Source organism: Monopterus albus, unplaced genomic scaffold, assembly GCF_001952655.1.
Source record: "Monopterus albus unplaced genomic scaffold, M_albus_1.0 scaffold16.1, whole genome shotgun sequence".
Lineage (NCBI taxonomy): Eukaryota > Metazoa > Chordata > Actinopteri > Synbranchiformes > Synbranchidae > Monopterus > Monopterus albus.
Window position 1 is genome coordinate 816,694 of NW_018127896.1, and position 16,473 is coordinate 833,166.

At 44.4% G+C, this 16,473-nt stretch overlaps 1 protein-coding gene across 1 annotated transcript in view; it reads right to left on the minus strand.

The window, feature by feature from the left end:
• Positions 1–16,473, minus strand: part of agap1 (ArfGAP with GTPase domain, ankyrin repeat and PH domain 1) — a 135,458-nt gene that overhangs the window by 16,080 nt on the left and 102,905 nt on the right. Inside the window, 3 exon segments of the mRNA XM_020591918.1 lie at positions 5,001–5,223; positions 5,483–5,573; positions 6,277–6,431. Coding sequence (XP_020447574.1) covers positions 5,001–5,223; positions 5,483–5,573; positions 6,277–6,431 — 469 coding nt within the window.

Below are 16,473 nucleotides of genomic sequence, written 5' to 3' on the forward strand. Positions count from 1 at the left end.
CTAATTAAGTTGCAGCCCCCAAGTACCTACATATCTCTACCTCCTCCTATTGTTCACGCTGCACACTGACCCCAGAGTGACTCCTGCTTAGGTCGCCTCCTCTGCCAGACTCCACCCTCTTTTTACAGGGTTTAAACTGTCTGTTAGTTCAGGCTCATTACTCAGTCTCATGCTTCTGTTTAGACGGAGGGGTTCTTTTGCTCTAACTCAACAAGTTGTTGTTAACGTTCGTCAAGTTGACTGAACAAATATGTTAATGTAAGAGCTGGTGTTTTTCTAAGTCGTGTCACAAACACCTATCCGGCTCTGCCCGCCTCTCCATGCTTGTTTAGACTTACAAGGTAATATTTCTATTGCTCCTCTTCTCATTCTTAATCCTGAACATGTTAAACAGTTTCAGGCTCTGAGTTTTGCTTAAATATCTGTTTGGGCATTGACATCAACAGACATATGGTAAGATTCAGGAGAACTTGAGTCTGACAGAAGTACAGCTGTAAATAATCACTGGTTGGAAACAAAACTTCTATGACAGCAACACTGTACTGTTTCCCTGCATTTTATTCCATTTCTTCTTTCCAGGTTCTCTATATCACAAGTGTGTCAGCTGTCTTTGGCTAAACTTTGGATAAGAAGAACTGATGGCTGTTGGTCCATTCTATGAACAAAGACTGTCAACATGCAGACAGGAGTGTGTCTACACAAACAGGCAAAGATGCAGACCCTTTACGACAGGCTGCCAAAGGTCAGTAGTTGGCATGAGAGAAGTGGGGCTACGAGGACACGGGAGGCCCAGGGAATGGAGGCACATGGCTGCCAACCACCTCCCCAGCCCAGTGGCCAGGAGGCTGGTTAGCAGTGCTGTCACTTGCTGTCTGCTCTGGCCCGCTAACGCTGCACCACACAGAGCCCGAGCAGGTCCTGAGTGCTGGTGTTGATGCACAACTCGACACACAATTAAAACAATGAGCTGTGGCGCCAAGAACCGAGGGTGCTCCAGCAGCTTTGACTGAGCCAGTGAGCCCCTGTGGGTGCTCCATGGTGGGCAGGATGCCCAAACTTAGCAGCCCCTTCAGCAGGGGCATCAGTGGGGGCATCAGCTGGGGAGCGGAACCGGGAAACCGTGCCAGATGAGGTGATGACAGCCGGCCGCGGGCAGCCAAAGGTTAATGGGAACATTTAGGGGACGGCTGAGTCTTTTTGTGGCTTGTACCAGAGAGAACAACTACTTCTAACAGAATCCCTCCGGTGCAGCAGAACTGGCAGAGATGGAGTTCATAATGTAACTACCGTCTGAGCCTCACAGCTTAGTCGCTGCTATCCCCATCACTGCGCATGTCAACAAGTATCTCTCTTCATAATGAAGCACTGTCGGACTGAACAGGCCTGGCTAGATGGGGTATTTGCAGCGATGAGCGCCAGCCCTAAAACGATTAGCAGCAACAGTGCCCCCGCCTCATCTCCGCCTCATCTTCAGCCAGACTTGCTGATGTTAATAAGACCTGGACCGGCCGTCGCTGTGGGCAGATGTACAGGGAGGAGAGCGAACGGGTGAAGATAAAGCGATGATGACAACAGTTGGAGAAGACGGGGATCGGGCCTGTCACATATCTCACTGGACGGGGTGGCACTGTGGAGGCGGAGTGCGATCTCCCTGAGCTTTATTCCTCCCTGCGGTCCAACCGCCACGTCGGCAGGGGAGGGGAGGAGGAGAGGAAAAATGGAGGTGTTTAATACTGACGGCCATATTAATGCACCTCCCTCCCCTTGTCTCCTTCCTCCTCGCTGTCTTTCCTTTCTTTGCATCTATCTGTCCAAATGTCTGCCTCCTCTTCTCATCTCCTATTCATCCTTTTCATTTCCTTCTTTTTTCTGATCACTATGTCCCTCCATGTGTTCCTCAACCTTTTCTTACTTTCTTCACACCTTCATCTTCTATTTTCCTTCTTGCCATCCATCTAATTTCATGTGCTCCTAGCCCATCTTTCTTCTCTCCACCTCTTCCAGTTCCTCTTTCCTCCATGCATCCTTTAATGTTCCCACTTTTCCTTTCTCCCTCCTTGCATCTCTCTCTCCATCCACCTCCCAAACCTCCAAACAGGACCTAATTGGGAGGCGAGGGTTGGGGGCCAGACCTTGACAGACAGGAGGTCAGTGTAATTGCTGCTGGCCATATTTAACATTAAGATAATCAGGCCATTAATTACCCTTTGGATCATTAAATCAGCCACTTGCAAAATGAAATTTCGGCCTCTATTACTCACTTGAGAGACCATGAGGGGAGGGCATTTTTTTCATCCATCAGCTTCCCCCCACCCTCCCCCTTTCTGTCTCTGCCTCCTCCTCCCATCGCTCCTGCTGCCTGGACAATGCCTCCGCCGGCCTTTCCTCATATCTCAATGTCAGCGTGCTCTTTTCTCTGTCTCTGCTCTTTCAGTCACTCGTGTCATGTTAGCGATTAGCATTAGCGATTCCCAGTGCGAAAAGGGGCTTGATTTAAAAAGAAAAGCAACACTAAATACACATGTGGAGTCTAATTATAGCAAGTTAAACCACTGACACTAATGTACTGATGCTACTTGTGATTTTAGGGTCACTTGCTTTTGAATGTAACTCAGATTTTCACTTTGGGTCACATTTCTGCCACCTTAAAAATCATTACTGATATGTGTAACATTAATGTACTTATTCTTGTTTTCTTATTGTTTCTTTAAATAGACCTTTCTAGAAAGAAGATCTGGGTCAAACAGGACAACTGAAAATGTTATTCTAGCTTTGATTCCGGGATTCTGTTTATACGAGGTAAAGGAGAGTTTTTCCATTTGCTGTTCTGAACACACACACACACACACTGATCTCTCCATTATTATGAGCTCACTTGCTATAGTCTGGATCCTGTGGCCTCCCTCCTTCTGATCGTGCTCTTCACTCCAGGTGTATATTCCTGCGCAGTGAGCTGTAATGGCTACCTGAAAAGGCTATATCTTGTATCTACTTTCCTTCTGACTCAGAGATAAGTGTGGAAAATTATCTGACTCAAGTTTAATGTAACTTCTCATTTCCACAAATTTCTACACCAGAGGTAGTGATAGCAAAATCAGCTACAGAGTCACCACCACCACTTTTAGGGGAAATACTGCAATTAAAAAAAAACGTTATCCTTTAAATAAAGGTAAAAATGCAAACGTGTTTAAGAGGACGCGAGAAGGAAACCCACAAGCACACACACAGACAAAAGTCCTCCTATCTATGCATTTCTAAATAGTTTCTATCTCTACGGTAAACAAAATTAGCGCTATCGCCACTTAAAATTGGTAGATAATGTGGCTCTTTAAAAAAAAAAAGCAGTTTCTTTTCTTTACTAATTAATGTTCAGTTGGACATGAACTGTTAATAAAATTCATTTTTCACTGAAATAACGTGGAAGAGTTTGCAGAGAAACTTTCAGCCCTTAGTAGTGTCTGCAGGTCTTCACCTCAGCCTGTCTGGAGCCTGCGAGGCAAAACCCAGGAAGTAAAAGTCCACAAAGCACTTCTGACAAATGAGACTGTGTGTAGAGATATTAATGAAGAATTAAAGTGAAACTGTAAAGGTTGTAGGGTAAAAAATAGCATATAAAGAGGATCCCAGCTGGACAGATGGATTGAGAACTCAACAAGGAGAACGAAACACCACAGAGGCAGAGAAGTGATGGGGGAAACAGAGAGAGAGAAAGAAGGAATTTATGGAGGAGCAACGACAAACAGCAAGCCACTTAAGGAATGGACTGATAAATGCTATCGACAGGACAGCGCGGGTGGAGAGAGATAGAGCTGCAGCGGAGCGTCGCAGGTTAATTGAGATAATATTGACCTCCTGCTCTAATCTCTTCAGGGGGAAACATGCTTCAGATTCATAAATAAATAGCAACATGAGCAACAATAAAAGCATTAGTGCTCTGATGGAGAAGGGCTAATGGCACATCAATACTCGCAGATTACTCTGTGTGCGCGCTCACCGAGTCAATGTGTGTGTATTTGTACTGCGTGCAACTGCAACCAACACTGTATGTGGTACTGTTTCACCTTCAGTAGCCAGTTTATTAGGTACACCAAGCTAAAGCTGAGTCAGTCTAATCCAACAGTCCTGCAGTGAATGTTTACAAGTACTCCTTCCAGTAGTGCTTTATGACTGCAATACAAATAGTTGTATCTGCATGTTTATTTACATGTAGTGATAATGTTATAGTGCTGTGCATGTATTTGTGAGTATATCATTGTGTGTGTGCTTTGGGGCTCATGTGGGGAGTAATTATAAGGTGCTTCTGTTGACTAATGAGTGTTGGGGGGTGAGTGGGAGGGGGAGGATGGGGATGTCGATCTTTATGCGGATGGCAGTCAGCTCTAATTTGTTATCATGTCTGCTGGCTCCACACACACACACACACATAAACATGGGGGTACACACTGATCAATCTCACGCTAAAGTTCACTGATTTGTTACTGTCCCCAGTGGTCTACTAGACAACACGCACTGAAGCAGGGTTTGTAGGCATCTCTGTCAATATCCAGCACATCCTGTATGAACCCTGCTGTGGGTCTAGTACTGAAATACTGCCCCCTATCTGCAGCAGGCAGCACCACACTGAGACAGATCTACTGTACACAGGGGGACAATGAGAGGAGTTTTCTTTGGTAAAAAACAAATTAAAATCCATGTTAAAAATATATTAGTGCCATTGGTATCAACAACTAGGATTCATGTGCTTCTTTTGGATAGAGGACTTTTATTTTGAAGAATCGCTATTACTGCTGCTCTCTGTCATTACTAAGCGATGCCATCTTTCTAGACCTGCTTTGCTCTATTCTGTTCCTTGTTGAACTTATTTTGTCTCCACCTGCTCCCTCTTTGTCTGACGTCTGACCTAGAAAGGCACCATCCACTCTATTGTTCCTCACCCTACACTCTCCTTTGCATCCTGATGTTTTCCAGCTCCCAGGTAAAGTCCAGAGTGCGTTTCCTACCTGCTAGCATCCGGTCCAGGTTTGAGGCGTCCCTGAGCGTTGGCCTCCCACACGCTGTTAGCCAACTCATTGCCGATTGCAGACATGACCTTGATGAGCTCCAGTGGCCACTCATCAAGGTCCAAGGAGCGAACCCTGGACAGGTGGGTACCCAGGTTCCTGTGGATGCCCGAGCACTCGATGCAGATCAGGGCCCCGAGGTTCAGACTGGCCCAGTCTGGGTCTGGAGGACATGAAGAGACATGTTCAAGGCCATTACCAGTGTTTCTGAAGCATGTTTGTGGAGGTTTAATTCACAGTGAAGTGTTCTGCAGTGCGAGTCTTTATCTAAGAAGACACTGCAACAGCACACTCTGATATCACATCATGTGTTTCCATTTCAAGTGATGTCTTTGGCTAAAAGAGTGGCTAACTGCAAGTGAGGTTAGAGATCATTAGGTTTGTACTGTTACAGCATTTCACTGATGGTAGCTGGTACTCACTCTGAGCTTCACAGTCAGCACAGCGACTATTTCCTCTGATACTTCTGACTGACTGCAGAGCCATAGCCTCCGTCTGGCTGGTCAGACGAGACTGGAAGAACAAAAACACATCATATAATTTATCTTAGAATAAACTGAGGTGTTCTGGCACTTTCCTCCACTACAGGCTGTACTTTACTTCATTAACTAAACAAATAACTGCTTATCAACTGGTGGCCCGACCTGCTGAGTGAGAGAAGAAACCTAAATTACCAGCTACAGTATGGTCAAGATTTCCTTTCAAATGTATTCTGTTCTTTCCCACACAAATGTGGGCTGAGAATTGTTTGCTGACTAGTTTTGCTGTTACCTAATCTCCAAAAAACACAAACACATGCAGAGAAGCAGAACACACTGAACAGATGTAAGCCTAACCATCATCGCTGCTGTTTCAGGCTAAAGCCACTGATGTTGGGGAATGAAGGAGTGACACCACAAATAAACGAAATGGGGGGAAGGAGGGGAGGACGTGTTTTGGGTGGGACAACAAAATGAAGGGAGCCTAAGGCGTAAACACATCAGGCTTGCTGCATGTGCAGGTGGAAAATGGCAATGCCGAGGCTGAATGTGAGCTACAGTAATTGGTATTTTGTAATTATGTAAGCGAAAGTGTGTGTGTCTGTAATCTGGGTGTGTAAGCAGCAGGTGAGACAGTTAATGTTGCTGTTTTTCCTTCTGTCTGTACTACTACTTCTGAATATGGTTCAAGTCAGATTTAAACATGGCAGGTGTTGCCAGGGTTTTGAGACAGTCACCTTGTTCTTGCTGCTCTCACAGGACTGCAGGCTGGCCAGGATCTGGCTCTCGATGACCTGGACCCAGGCGTCTCGCTCCTCGTAGGAAGTGGCTTCAAAATTCCATGTCTGCCCCGTCAACGACACGATGGTGAACTCGAAGTTCTCCTCTTGTTCTGTTGGAGAGAAAACAAACAGGAAACTGAGATTTAGTAGAGGAACTCTCCCCACCTTCAATTCACACTCTCAGCCAGAGTAAAACAATGTTCACATCCCAGCTGAAGTGAGTCAGACCTGATCACAAACTACATCAGATGTTCTCAGATCAGACCCTCTTCTTTTCTTATGCCCTCTTAATGTCTCCCTCCTCTGCACATATCGCCTGTCCCTGTTATTCTGTGTCAGCCTCTCACAAAAGAAAGCACATATGTCCATGTGTGATTTGACAGAAGTCTTTTTGGCGATATCACTGACACCTGGACCAACCACCTCTGACCCTCGTGACCCCACCCCTGAAGCCAGGATGTCACCCAAATTACTCCCCGAGCCATCCTGCCCTCTCCTCTGCCAGGAGAGGTCAGTCATTACAATCAGGCCCTGCTGCAGGGGGGACATGTGGATCTATTACCCAGAACCCCCTCAGAGGTTAATGGGAAGATCAGGAGTCAATTAGGCTGAGTGTATGTGAGCTTGTGTGCATGTGTTTGTATACAACAGCAGAAGAGAGTCAAGGTCCTGGACTTTTTAAAACCAGTTGTAGGTGGTGAGAACATGTGTCTGCATCTGGATTCTGACATGTTAAAGGGGAAGTACACTCAAAAACACTATCACACTTCCATTTCTGGAAACATAATGCATGTTTTTACGCTTCTTTTTATTTTTTTTTACCACATTGTTTTCTTGAAGTATAAAATACAATAATTGTCTTTTACCTCCAAAAAGTCCCAGCTATCTTAATGATCTGAAATCTGGAAATTCAAAAGTCAAAAGCAGCTGGATTTGTTTTTCATACCAGACCCCGTTTCTTTTAAGATCATAAATACACTCTGTGCTTCCAGGGTATTTTGGCAAACATGCAACTCTGAGGGTCCAGATTAGCTTAATGCAAAGTCTCAATTTTGAAAAAGAACCGTTTGCAAACTGTCCTTGTAAAACTTGAACATTGGGCTAGTTCTAAGAGGTTTTGGTGCATTTGTGCACAACCTGGGCACATTTGGAAACTGTTAACATCCACAGAACAAAAAGGATGGGAAGTGGAGGTGAAGTGAGGGCAGGGTTGCGAGCCGGTATCACTGCCACAGCAGATCACACAACAAACAGCTTCTGTTTACAATTAGCCGCAGAGGGAGGTAATCACTTAATCAAAGGATGGCCTCCAGCGTAGCTGATAATTCCCAGGATTCCTCAGTTTCTGTCGGTACGACCCTCAGCAAAAGCACATGAAGAGCATGTACGTCTAAGAAGGCACCATTATTTCTCCATGTATACATCCGTATGGCCGTGGGAAGACTTCTCATGGGGTTTCCCAGTGTGGAGGTCGGTAATCACTCGTGACACTCTGGGCGAGCGTTTCTGGATGCTGTGGTTTCATGACGTGTGCCAGGAGTGAAGCAGTGAAAAGATCAGAGGTTTAATCAGTCGGAGAACGGTCACGGCCGGCCCGCCAGGGAACGACCATTTGCTCTTCCTCAGCTCCAGTCATTTGGCTAATTGGGAGCATCTCAGAGCACCGGAGCTGAAGTTCCCCTCTGGCTTGGCTCTGTATAATCAATGGCCGTGTCCAAGGAGAGGAAGGATGGGAGGAAAAGATGGAAACATGGAGGAGCCTGAGGCCAAACAACTGGCTCAGAAACCCTTTCACTTCAGCATAAAGAGACTGAAAACACCTCTGTTGGCCAAAGTTTCTTTTGCCGAATGTAGCGAGTGGATCATCTTCATGTCTGTGGGGCTGCAGGCTGCTGATGGGCTGATTAGTTGATGTTAATAAAAACAACTGTTTACTAGGGCTGGGTAACAATTCAAAGCTAATACAGAGTTTTACTTTAAACTGGCAAAGGGAACGCCGTGTTAACTTAAAAAACTATGATGTTTATATTCACTGATGACCTCTAACCTCTAAGTGAAAACTAAATACAACTAAAACCTTTGTAAAGTGAAAACTATGATAAACATTCAACAATTTGCTACAATGAAAACATACTAAAAAATTAAAAAAATTAATCCATGAACATAAAAAATATGACATTTAACGCCTTTCTTACACTGCAAAAAGTAATATTTAAAAACGAGAAGTACATAACTTCAAATACAATTAATCAAAACTCTGACAAACTGTAAAACCTACATCTGTAATAATATTACCAAGAGCTGAGGTGTTTTATTTGCTGTCATTAGTGCAGGATTACTCTCTAAACCCTACTGTCTGCAGTAAGGCTATTATATTATATATTAGTTGCAGGTCTCAAACTAAACAGATCTGCACTTTGTAGAATCAAGGTCTAATTTTACACCTGAGACCACAGCTGAATGGTGAGAACATCCTTTATCTATGATTATCAAGCAGGTCTAAACTTCATCACCATCCTGCTTTGAGCTTAACAAAATGGTTTTCATATCAAAAATATTTTGCCCAAGAGGAAAACACAGGGTTTTTGGTTGAGCGTCTGTCCTGAATTTGAACCCCAACGCTTGCTGTAAGTTCTTTTTTTCAAGTCAAGTCAATCTTAGATCTTTATTGTCATTATGTATAGCACAACGAAAGTTCTTCTGGCAGCTCTCGGCTTAAAAGGCACATTATTTACCATAAATAACACAAAAATTGTACACATCAATATAAAAATATGAACAGATGAAATCAGGTCAACAGCATATTAGCAGCAGAAGAATATAGTCACATTCTAAAGTGCAGCTCAGTGCAAATCTCAATCTTTAAGATGAAGTGTGAGCATGTGTATACGTTGGCAGGAGTCCAGTATTCTATCTGTATCTGTCCGTGGGGGGGAGGTTGTGTGTGGGTCCAAACACAACAATTGTATGAAATTTCAAATGCTCAAGAATCCTGCAGCACAATGTGGCACAACTTCGACATCTGCAGCTCTTTTTTGCCCACCATGTCTAAAGTTCACGGTGTGCCTCACTGTGGTGACACTGACCTCCAATAATCCGTCTCCAGATCAAAGTATAAAAGACGCATCTGCTGCTGGTTGCAGTTTTTTTTTCTTCTTTTTTTACACGTGTTTGTTTATGCGTTATCTGAAGTCCCTTGTTTTCCGGCTTCCAGCCTGAAGGCTAATATAACACTGTATATTAAAATGTGTCTAATGAAGGGGAAACCATACATAATGCAGACAGGGAAAGATAATTTTCCCATGTATTTGGAGGCTGCTGGGTCTACACTGGGTGCTGCTTCTCTCTGAACGACAGCCCACCCATCAAGCTCTGGTTGAGCCCTGCAGGGTCAAGAGCAAGAATCCCATCATAATTAAATTCCCATGATTCTCTGTTTTCAGGGCGAGGGTGGGGGGTTGGCTGCCTGACAATTATGGAAACCAACAATCCAGAAAGGGCCTGCCTCTCTGTGGTGTAAATTAAATGCTGTTTCTGGATTTAAATGCTACACGCTGACCCGGCGCACTGCGGCAGCTAATGAATAAAATGAGGGGGCATTAGGCTGTGCAACTGAAGGACCACTCCCCCCGCCCAGTGTTGCCCTGAAACCCTCACCTGAGTCTGAGCTACACTCAGCTGCCCCTGTCTGTGCAACAGCATGATATTTTAAAAATGCACTCATCAGAATTTTTAAATTAAAAATGGGTCCAATGACTCCATCACGTGAAAGAAGTCGCCCACAGAGAATGATTACAAACACCGGAAATAGGCTCAATTATTCCTTCTTTTGTCACTTGTTTTAAGAAAGTGAGACCTTAGCAACTCAATTTCAACTCAAAAAGTCCTCCGAGGTTGTAAAGATATGACTGGACACATTTGGTTTCCCGATCCTAAAAGATATTTTGGGCAGAAACAGTTTGATTCACTGATTTCTCTGCACACTTACAACCACTTGAACCTGCTCGGCATCTCCTCTGTGCACAGGACTAAACGTATGCATGAGAGTACAAACACACAGACGCAGAGTCACCTGCACTGTATTGGTAATTACTGCCACCGCTCTCGGCTACTATGGGCGACATTCACACAGAGAGGTGGCGCAGAGGCAATTTGTGAACTCTGACACCGGCAACCTTTAGCAGCAGAAACAGAACAAACCAAATATACAGCATTTACAAGACGCAAGGAGGGAGGGGGGCAGGACATGCATAGAAGCCTATCATCTGGGGTGTGAGGTGGCGAGTCGGCCCGGCGAGGTGTGTGTGTGTGTGTGTGACAAGCAGGACGGTAGGTGCAATGAGAGGGGAGGTGTGAGGGAGACAAAAGGGGGCCTCGGGAAACACAAATTAAAAGCCTTAAATGTCACCGCACACAGTATTGCTTTGCGACACAGGTCATTACTCCCCATATTATTCGCACCCTTTTACAACATTAATAACCTGGAAAATATTGCAGCCGATAGTTCTGAAGTCTCTCTGAGCAAGAAATATATAGGTCTAGTTTTGGACCAAGTATGAAGAGGCGTGATGGAGCAGATTCAAGAGTGATTGGAGATGATTTAACCTGTTCACCAAATGCTGGTAAGTCTGGCTTTCACTGTTTATTTTAAGAAGGTTAAACAAAAAGAGAGAGACACCAAAGATGCACCAATCACATCCAGCACACACTGGATGTCATGTCTGACACCACCTGTATGACGTGTGCTTAGAGGAGACATCTTCCCTGCAGGGTGGATGTGTTTGTTTTGTTGTATCCTCAGAGGCGCGGAGGGTGGGGCAGAAGGATACCAGGAGGGAAAGACACTGTGACGGACAGGTCAGGTGACTCAAGCGGCGGGGTAGGGGGAGCAACTCTTGATGAAAGTGAACATTTTCTCCACACATATTGAGAGCAACCAGGCAGAGGAGACGTGGTGGTTTGACAGTCAAAAGACACAGGTTAAAAATAGGCAAACTTTCAAGGTGACCTGGGTTTCATCTGAACTGGTGGTAAACATGCATTTTTTCCACTGTGCACGAGGTCCCATCTAAATATCAAAATCCAGTCAGTTATTAACTTGAAGGAGGTATTTTGGGCTCCCCTCCTTCAGGAAGTAAGACGTCATTCTCTCATAGACGATGTTGTGACACAGCAGATTAACAAGTGTGTTAGAAAACATCTGGGGCTTTATAAAAAGTCAAGGTACCTGTGACCCCAAAAGAGCCTCTCAGCAGCAAACATGAAGCTTAAAATCCTGCCACATTAGCTGCCAATGGCAGGTAGAAGCTACTTTCAATTTCTAGATCATTTCCCCTGAATTCAGCATTCTGAACTGTGCTTCTTCTCCAAGGCAACAGGTACTGCACTTTTAGATCCCTCTGCCAAAATAAATAATATAACCTTAACTCTTTTAAACCACTATGTCATCATATAAGCTGATGGTCATATAATAAACCTGCAGTACTGTAATACTGTCTGGGAGAGTTTGAATTAAAAAAGCAAAACAAAACAAAACTTCCAAGCCTGAAGAGGTAAAATGATCCATCAGTTCACAGAGTTTAGAGAAACAAAACTAAAATCTTTTACATCAAACACGGTCCAGTTTTAACCAAGGTACAGTATCATGAAGCCCTTTGACATTGCACACCACCACATTTCTCCAGGACATGGTGCTTCATCCCTGCGATAGAGAGTGGGTTGGGGTGTGGTCGGAGGGGGTCTGCATGTGACAGGCCCGCCACAGCAGGCTTTTACCTTCAGAGTTGTGCAGACTGCTGGTGTAAATGCTGCGCAGACTAATGACACGATTTATTCTCCACACTTTACGTTTGGCTGCATCCCGCAATGGCAGGTAGAGAAAGAAGAGAGGGAACAAAGATGGAAAGAAGAAAGACAAAACAGAGGAGAAGGAAGGACAGATGAGAGGAATGAGGTGTACAAGAGAAGAGAGAGACAGGTGTCAACCACAGCAGCTTGGAGGAAGATTCAGAGGCAGTGTGGGGAGGATGAGCACAAGTTTGCAACATGACAAATGAGGTCAGAAGAGCAGCAAAACACACTTCAGTTTTCTAGCACCAAAACAAGCCAGTAAGAACTCATCAAACCGGGTTCGACGTTTATTCTCTGGTAACTACACAAAGCACAGATCAATGGCATGGTTAATGTATAACTGCACACCAAGACCAGAGCCCATGTTTAAAACCAGCAGAGACGACTGATACATGGTAAAGGAAACATAATAATCATGGATGTTTTTCATCCTGATTTAAAGACTCTGCTGCAGCTCTGACTCATTCCCAGGTGTTTGAGCTGCGACCTCTGACCGCTGCTGCCTTTAATGCTTTGAATGCTGCTCCATCTTAAACAGCAAACTCTCTGTAATATTTACTCCCCCGGGGCTACTGTGAGCATTTGCCACCAAAGCAACATTTGCAGAGGATGAAATACAGCTGTGGCTGGGTGAGAGGAGAGGGCAGCACTTTAAATGTTAACTCTCGCCTCCTGTTCTTCCACTGGAGGCGAGGCGAGCAATAAGCGAACACACTTACGCTGCAGGAACTGATCTCAAGTACATGATCAATCTAAACATGAATCTGAGTCACATGAAAAGGGTCAGAGGTTGGAGGAAAGACACTGAGGCTGCGGAGCATCAGAGTAATGTCTTAAATAAATCCTGACTCTACCTTCAAATCCTCAGCTTTGTTCATGAGACACCGGGAAACCGCACAAACCTTCCATAAGAACCTGGACTGTTGGAGGCATTTAGAAACGAGTGCACTGATAAACCTGACATTGTATTTTGAGAGAGGAGCAGGGAAGAAAAGCAACTGTAAAACTTTCATCATCCCAACATTTTAGACTTTTTTTTGGTTTTTAAATGTTTGGAAACTGGAACCCAACAAAAATAAACTGATCTGACTGAAGTTATATGAAAAAAATCTGAGGAAAAACTGATTTTAAAGGAATTTTTCTTTCTTTCCTTCTTTTAACCAGAATGTAGTGTACTTCCACTCCAGTTAAAACTTTTGTTTTGGTAGTAACTATGCATCTTAAATTTCAAATGTACACAGTTTGAATTTATTTCACTACTGACAGTCCAGCACCTCGGTATCATTTATCCCTTTGTGGATGGGTTCACACAACCCGAAATAAAAACTGAAACTTAAGTAAAACAAATTCCACACATTCCCTACTCAAACATCTCCTGGCTGTCGGGTCTCTGTCAGACCACCCAGACGCTCGTCCACAGTGGCCCTCTGTTTCCCACCTGCTTGACCCCCGCTGACCCAAACTGACCCATGATGGCGAGCCTGTCTTCCTAATTAACCCCGACTTTAAAAGAATTCACGCTCACAAAGACCCAGTCACAGGTGACACGCTGCAGGTGCTCCGTCCAGCTGAGGGCCGATCAACATGCACGCTGACGTCTGAAGGTCACAGTCAAATTACAGAGTATGTGAAGCTCTTCAGACGACACACCCTGTGTGTGAGTGATCTGAGAGGGCAGTCACACACACAGCTCCACCTGTTGTGTGGCGTTTGCTGGTCGAACAATCAAAGCAATCCTAATGTGCACCAGAGATCCTGTGGTTACCTGTGTGGGGTGGGGGAGGGGGGTCTGCAGGTCAGCTTTCAAAGCTGCAGACTGGGGGGAGGCTGCTGGAGCCCTGCCAGGTAACAAGAGCTGGGGCTGACATTGAAGCTGTGATCATCTGGGTTAACCTGACATAGGTGTGTCCATGTGTTACTACAGAGGGGAGGAGCTGAAGTCCACTCCAAAATGGGCGAAACTCATAAATATTGTTCATTGTTGACTTATCTTACAATTACCTTTCTAATTAGGCGCTTGTTCATTTTGTTTTTTAAATGTCAAAACATTGAAAAAGAGCCCTTACTATTGACCAGAAACTGAGATAATGACTCTAATAAAATCACTACCTGCACCTCCAAGTTGTTGACAAGTGTAGATGCGATCGAGGCAGCTGTAAAGGCTGTTGCTAATCTGCTCACAGAAATATCAAATGTCTACAAATGTTAACTCCAAGTAGCAAGCAGGATGACACAGTCCCAACAGTCAGCTGTGCTGCACAAGGAAGGCAGCAAGAACCCCCCAAGGATTAAAAACTTGACTTGGTTGAGACTAAAATGCAACTGAAATGAGTCAAAGCACCCACGGACTGAGAACAGTCAGGCACAAAATGTCCACAAGACCTGGACAAGTCCAGGTGAAACCAGAGACAAGGCAGAGTCTAAAGTCTGGATGTAAAGACTGAGACCTGATTTCTTGTGAACAATTGTAAACTTTTGTCCTGAAGGTGGCACTAGAGGTCAGCAGGTCACCAAAACATCTTCCAGGGACACGAACATCTGTACAAAATGTGAGACTTTTAAGCTGAGTGGACCAAACTCCTGGACAGAAGCCATGTAGGTACAACAAGCCACTACAGCAGCTGTGTGTCGGTGTGGTCCTACCTGGGGGAGCTCGGCCGCTGAGGGCGGTTCCCCCTCATGTATTACACCAGGACTCGCTCTGACATGAAGATACTTCACCCGCCTGCCCGGTGTGACAGGCGGGGGGGCAGCAGCCGAGCACGCTCAGTGCTTAATGGCTAAATTGGGAAGACTGTTACTAATCGCTTATTGAATAATGAAAGTGACACAGCTGATAAAAGATTTCAATACGGTGGATTATTCATAATATTTCACTTAAGCCTCTCTGGCTGAATAATAGAGAGCCAGTTGAAGGACATTAGGGAGCGTCTGAAAACATGTGGCACCCAGGGAAAGTGCCTGATAATAAAATGGTAACTAGAGTCGGTCCTGATGGAGTCTGAGGGTTAACGAGAACAGGAAATGACTAGAAAACAGAATAGAGAGGGGAGAGAAGAAAGCAGAAAGAAAGAAAGGAGGCGGAGAAGAGATAGAAGAATAAAAGGGATGAGGATGGAAAACAAGAGGACCAGAAGATTAACGAAAGGAAACGAAAGGAAGAAAGAATGGAAAGAGGAAAAAGAAAGATGGAAGTGGAGCAAAGGAGAGAGAAGATATAAGGTAAGAACAAGGTTGGAGGAAAATAAGGAGAAAAGGAAGAAAGAAAAAGAAAAAGGAATGGGGCATAGGAAATATCTATCATGATATTACGCTCTGGGATACTGTATAGATTCTCAAAAAACACAGTGTCGATCTTTAATCAACAGCTCACGTGCCATGTTGTTGGATGTTACAGGGACTGTGACAATTGCACATCATTTTTCTTGGCGCATAAAAAAATACCTTTTTACAGGAGATTTTACGCATATGAAAATGTGTTGCTTATTTGATGATAGTTTTTCTCAAATTAGATAAAAAAAAACAATATATCGCCTTGTTTACAGTATTGCAAAACATAGAATAGTAACCACGTATTGTATCGTATGTCATATCGCCAGATTCTTGCCAATAACACAGCCCTAAAGAGGAAGAGGAAACAACGAGAGAGAAGATAAAGCAGAATGAAAAGAACAGGATGGTAAAGACAGAAGAGAGAGAAGAGAGGGGAGGATAGATGGAAGAGAGGAAAGAATACAAGGAAACAAGGCAGGGAGATGTGGTAAAAGCAGAGACGAGCTGAGGGGAACACAAAAGAAGGGTCAGAAAGAAGATGAGGACAGAAGTGTAGAAAAGGAAAAGAGAAAACCGGAAATGGAGGGAGGAAAAGATGAACAGAAAAAAAAAAAGACTTTAGGGTTGAGGGCAGATGTGAGAAAAGAGAAGGAAAATAAAAAGCAGAGGAGAGAAAGTGAAAGGACTGAAAAGGAGAGGAAGAGCGACGAAGGGAGACGCATCATCTATCTGTCACTCTCACAGTCAGCTGCTCGATGCCTCTGTAATATAGTGACAAACATTACACATCTGCTGCCGCCACATCTGTTCATCCATCCACACTGAGAGAGAGAGTGAGCTAACCAGCGTGCAAATGTTTATCAGCACACAAAAGGGGATAAATCTCAAATCCAAATCCTTCACACGGGCTCAAACCAAACACCTGGGCCTGTGCCTGTACCGCCAGGGGTCATATCTCAGCTTAATTTCATCCACAGCTCTCCAGGATAATGCAACACAGTGACTCCATGGGTCTATCTTTCACTCTTT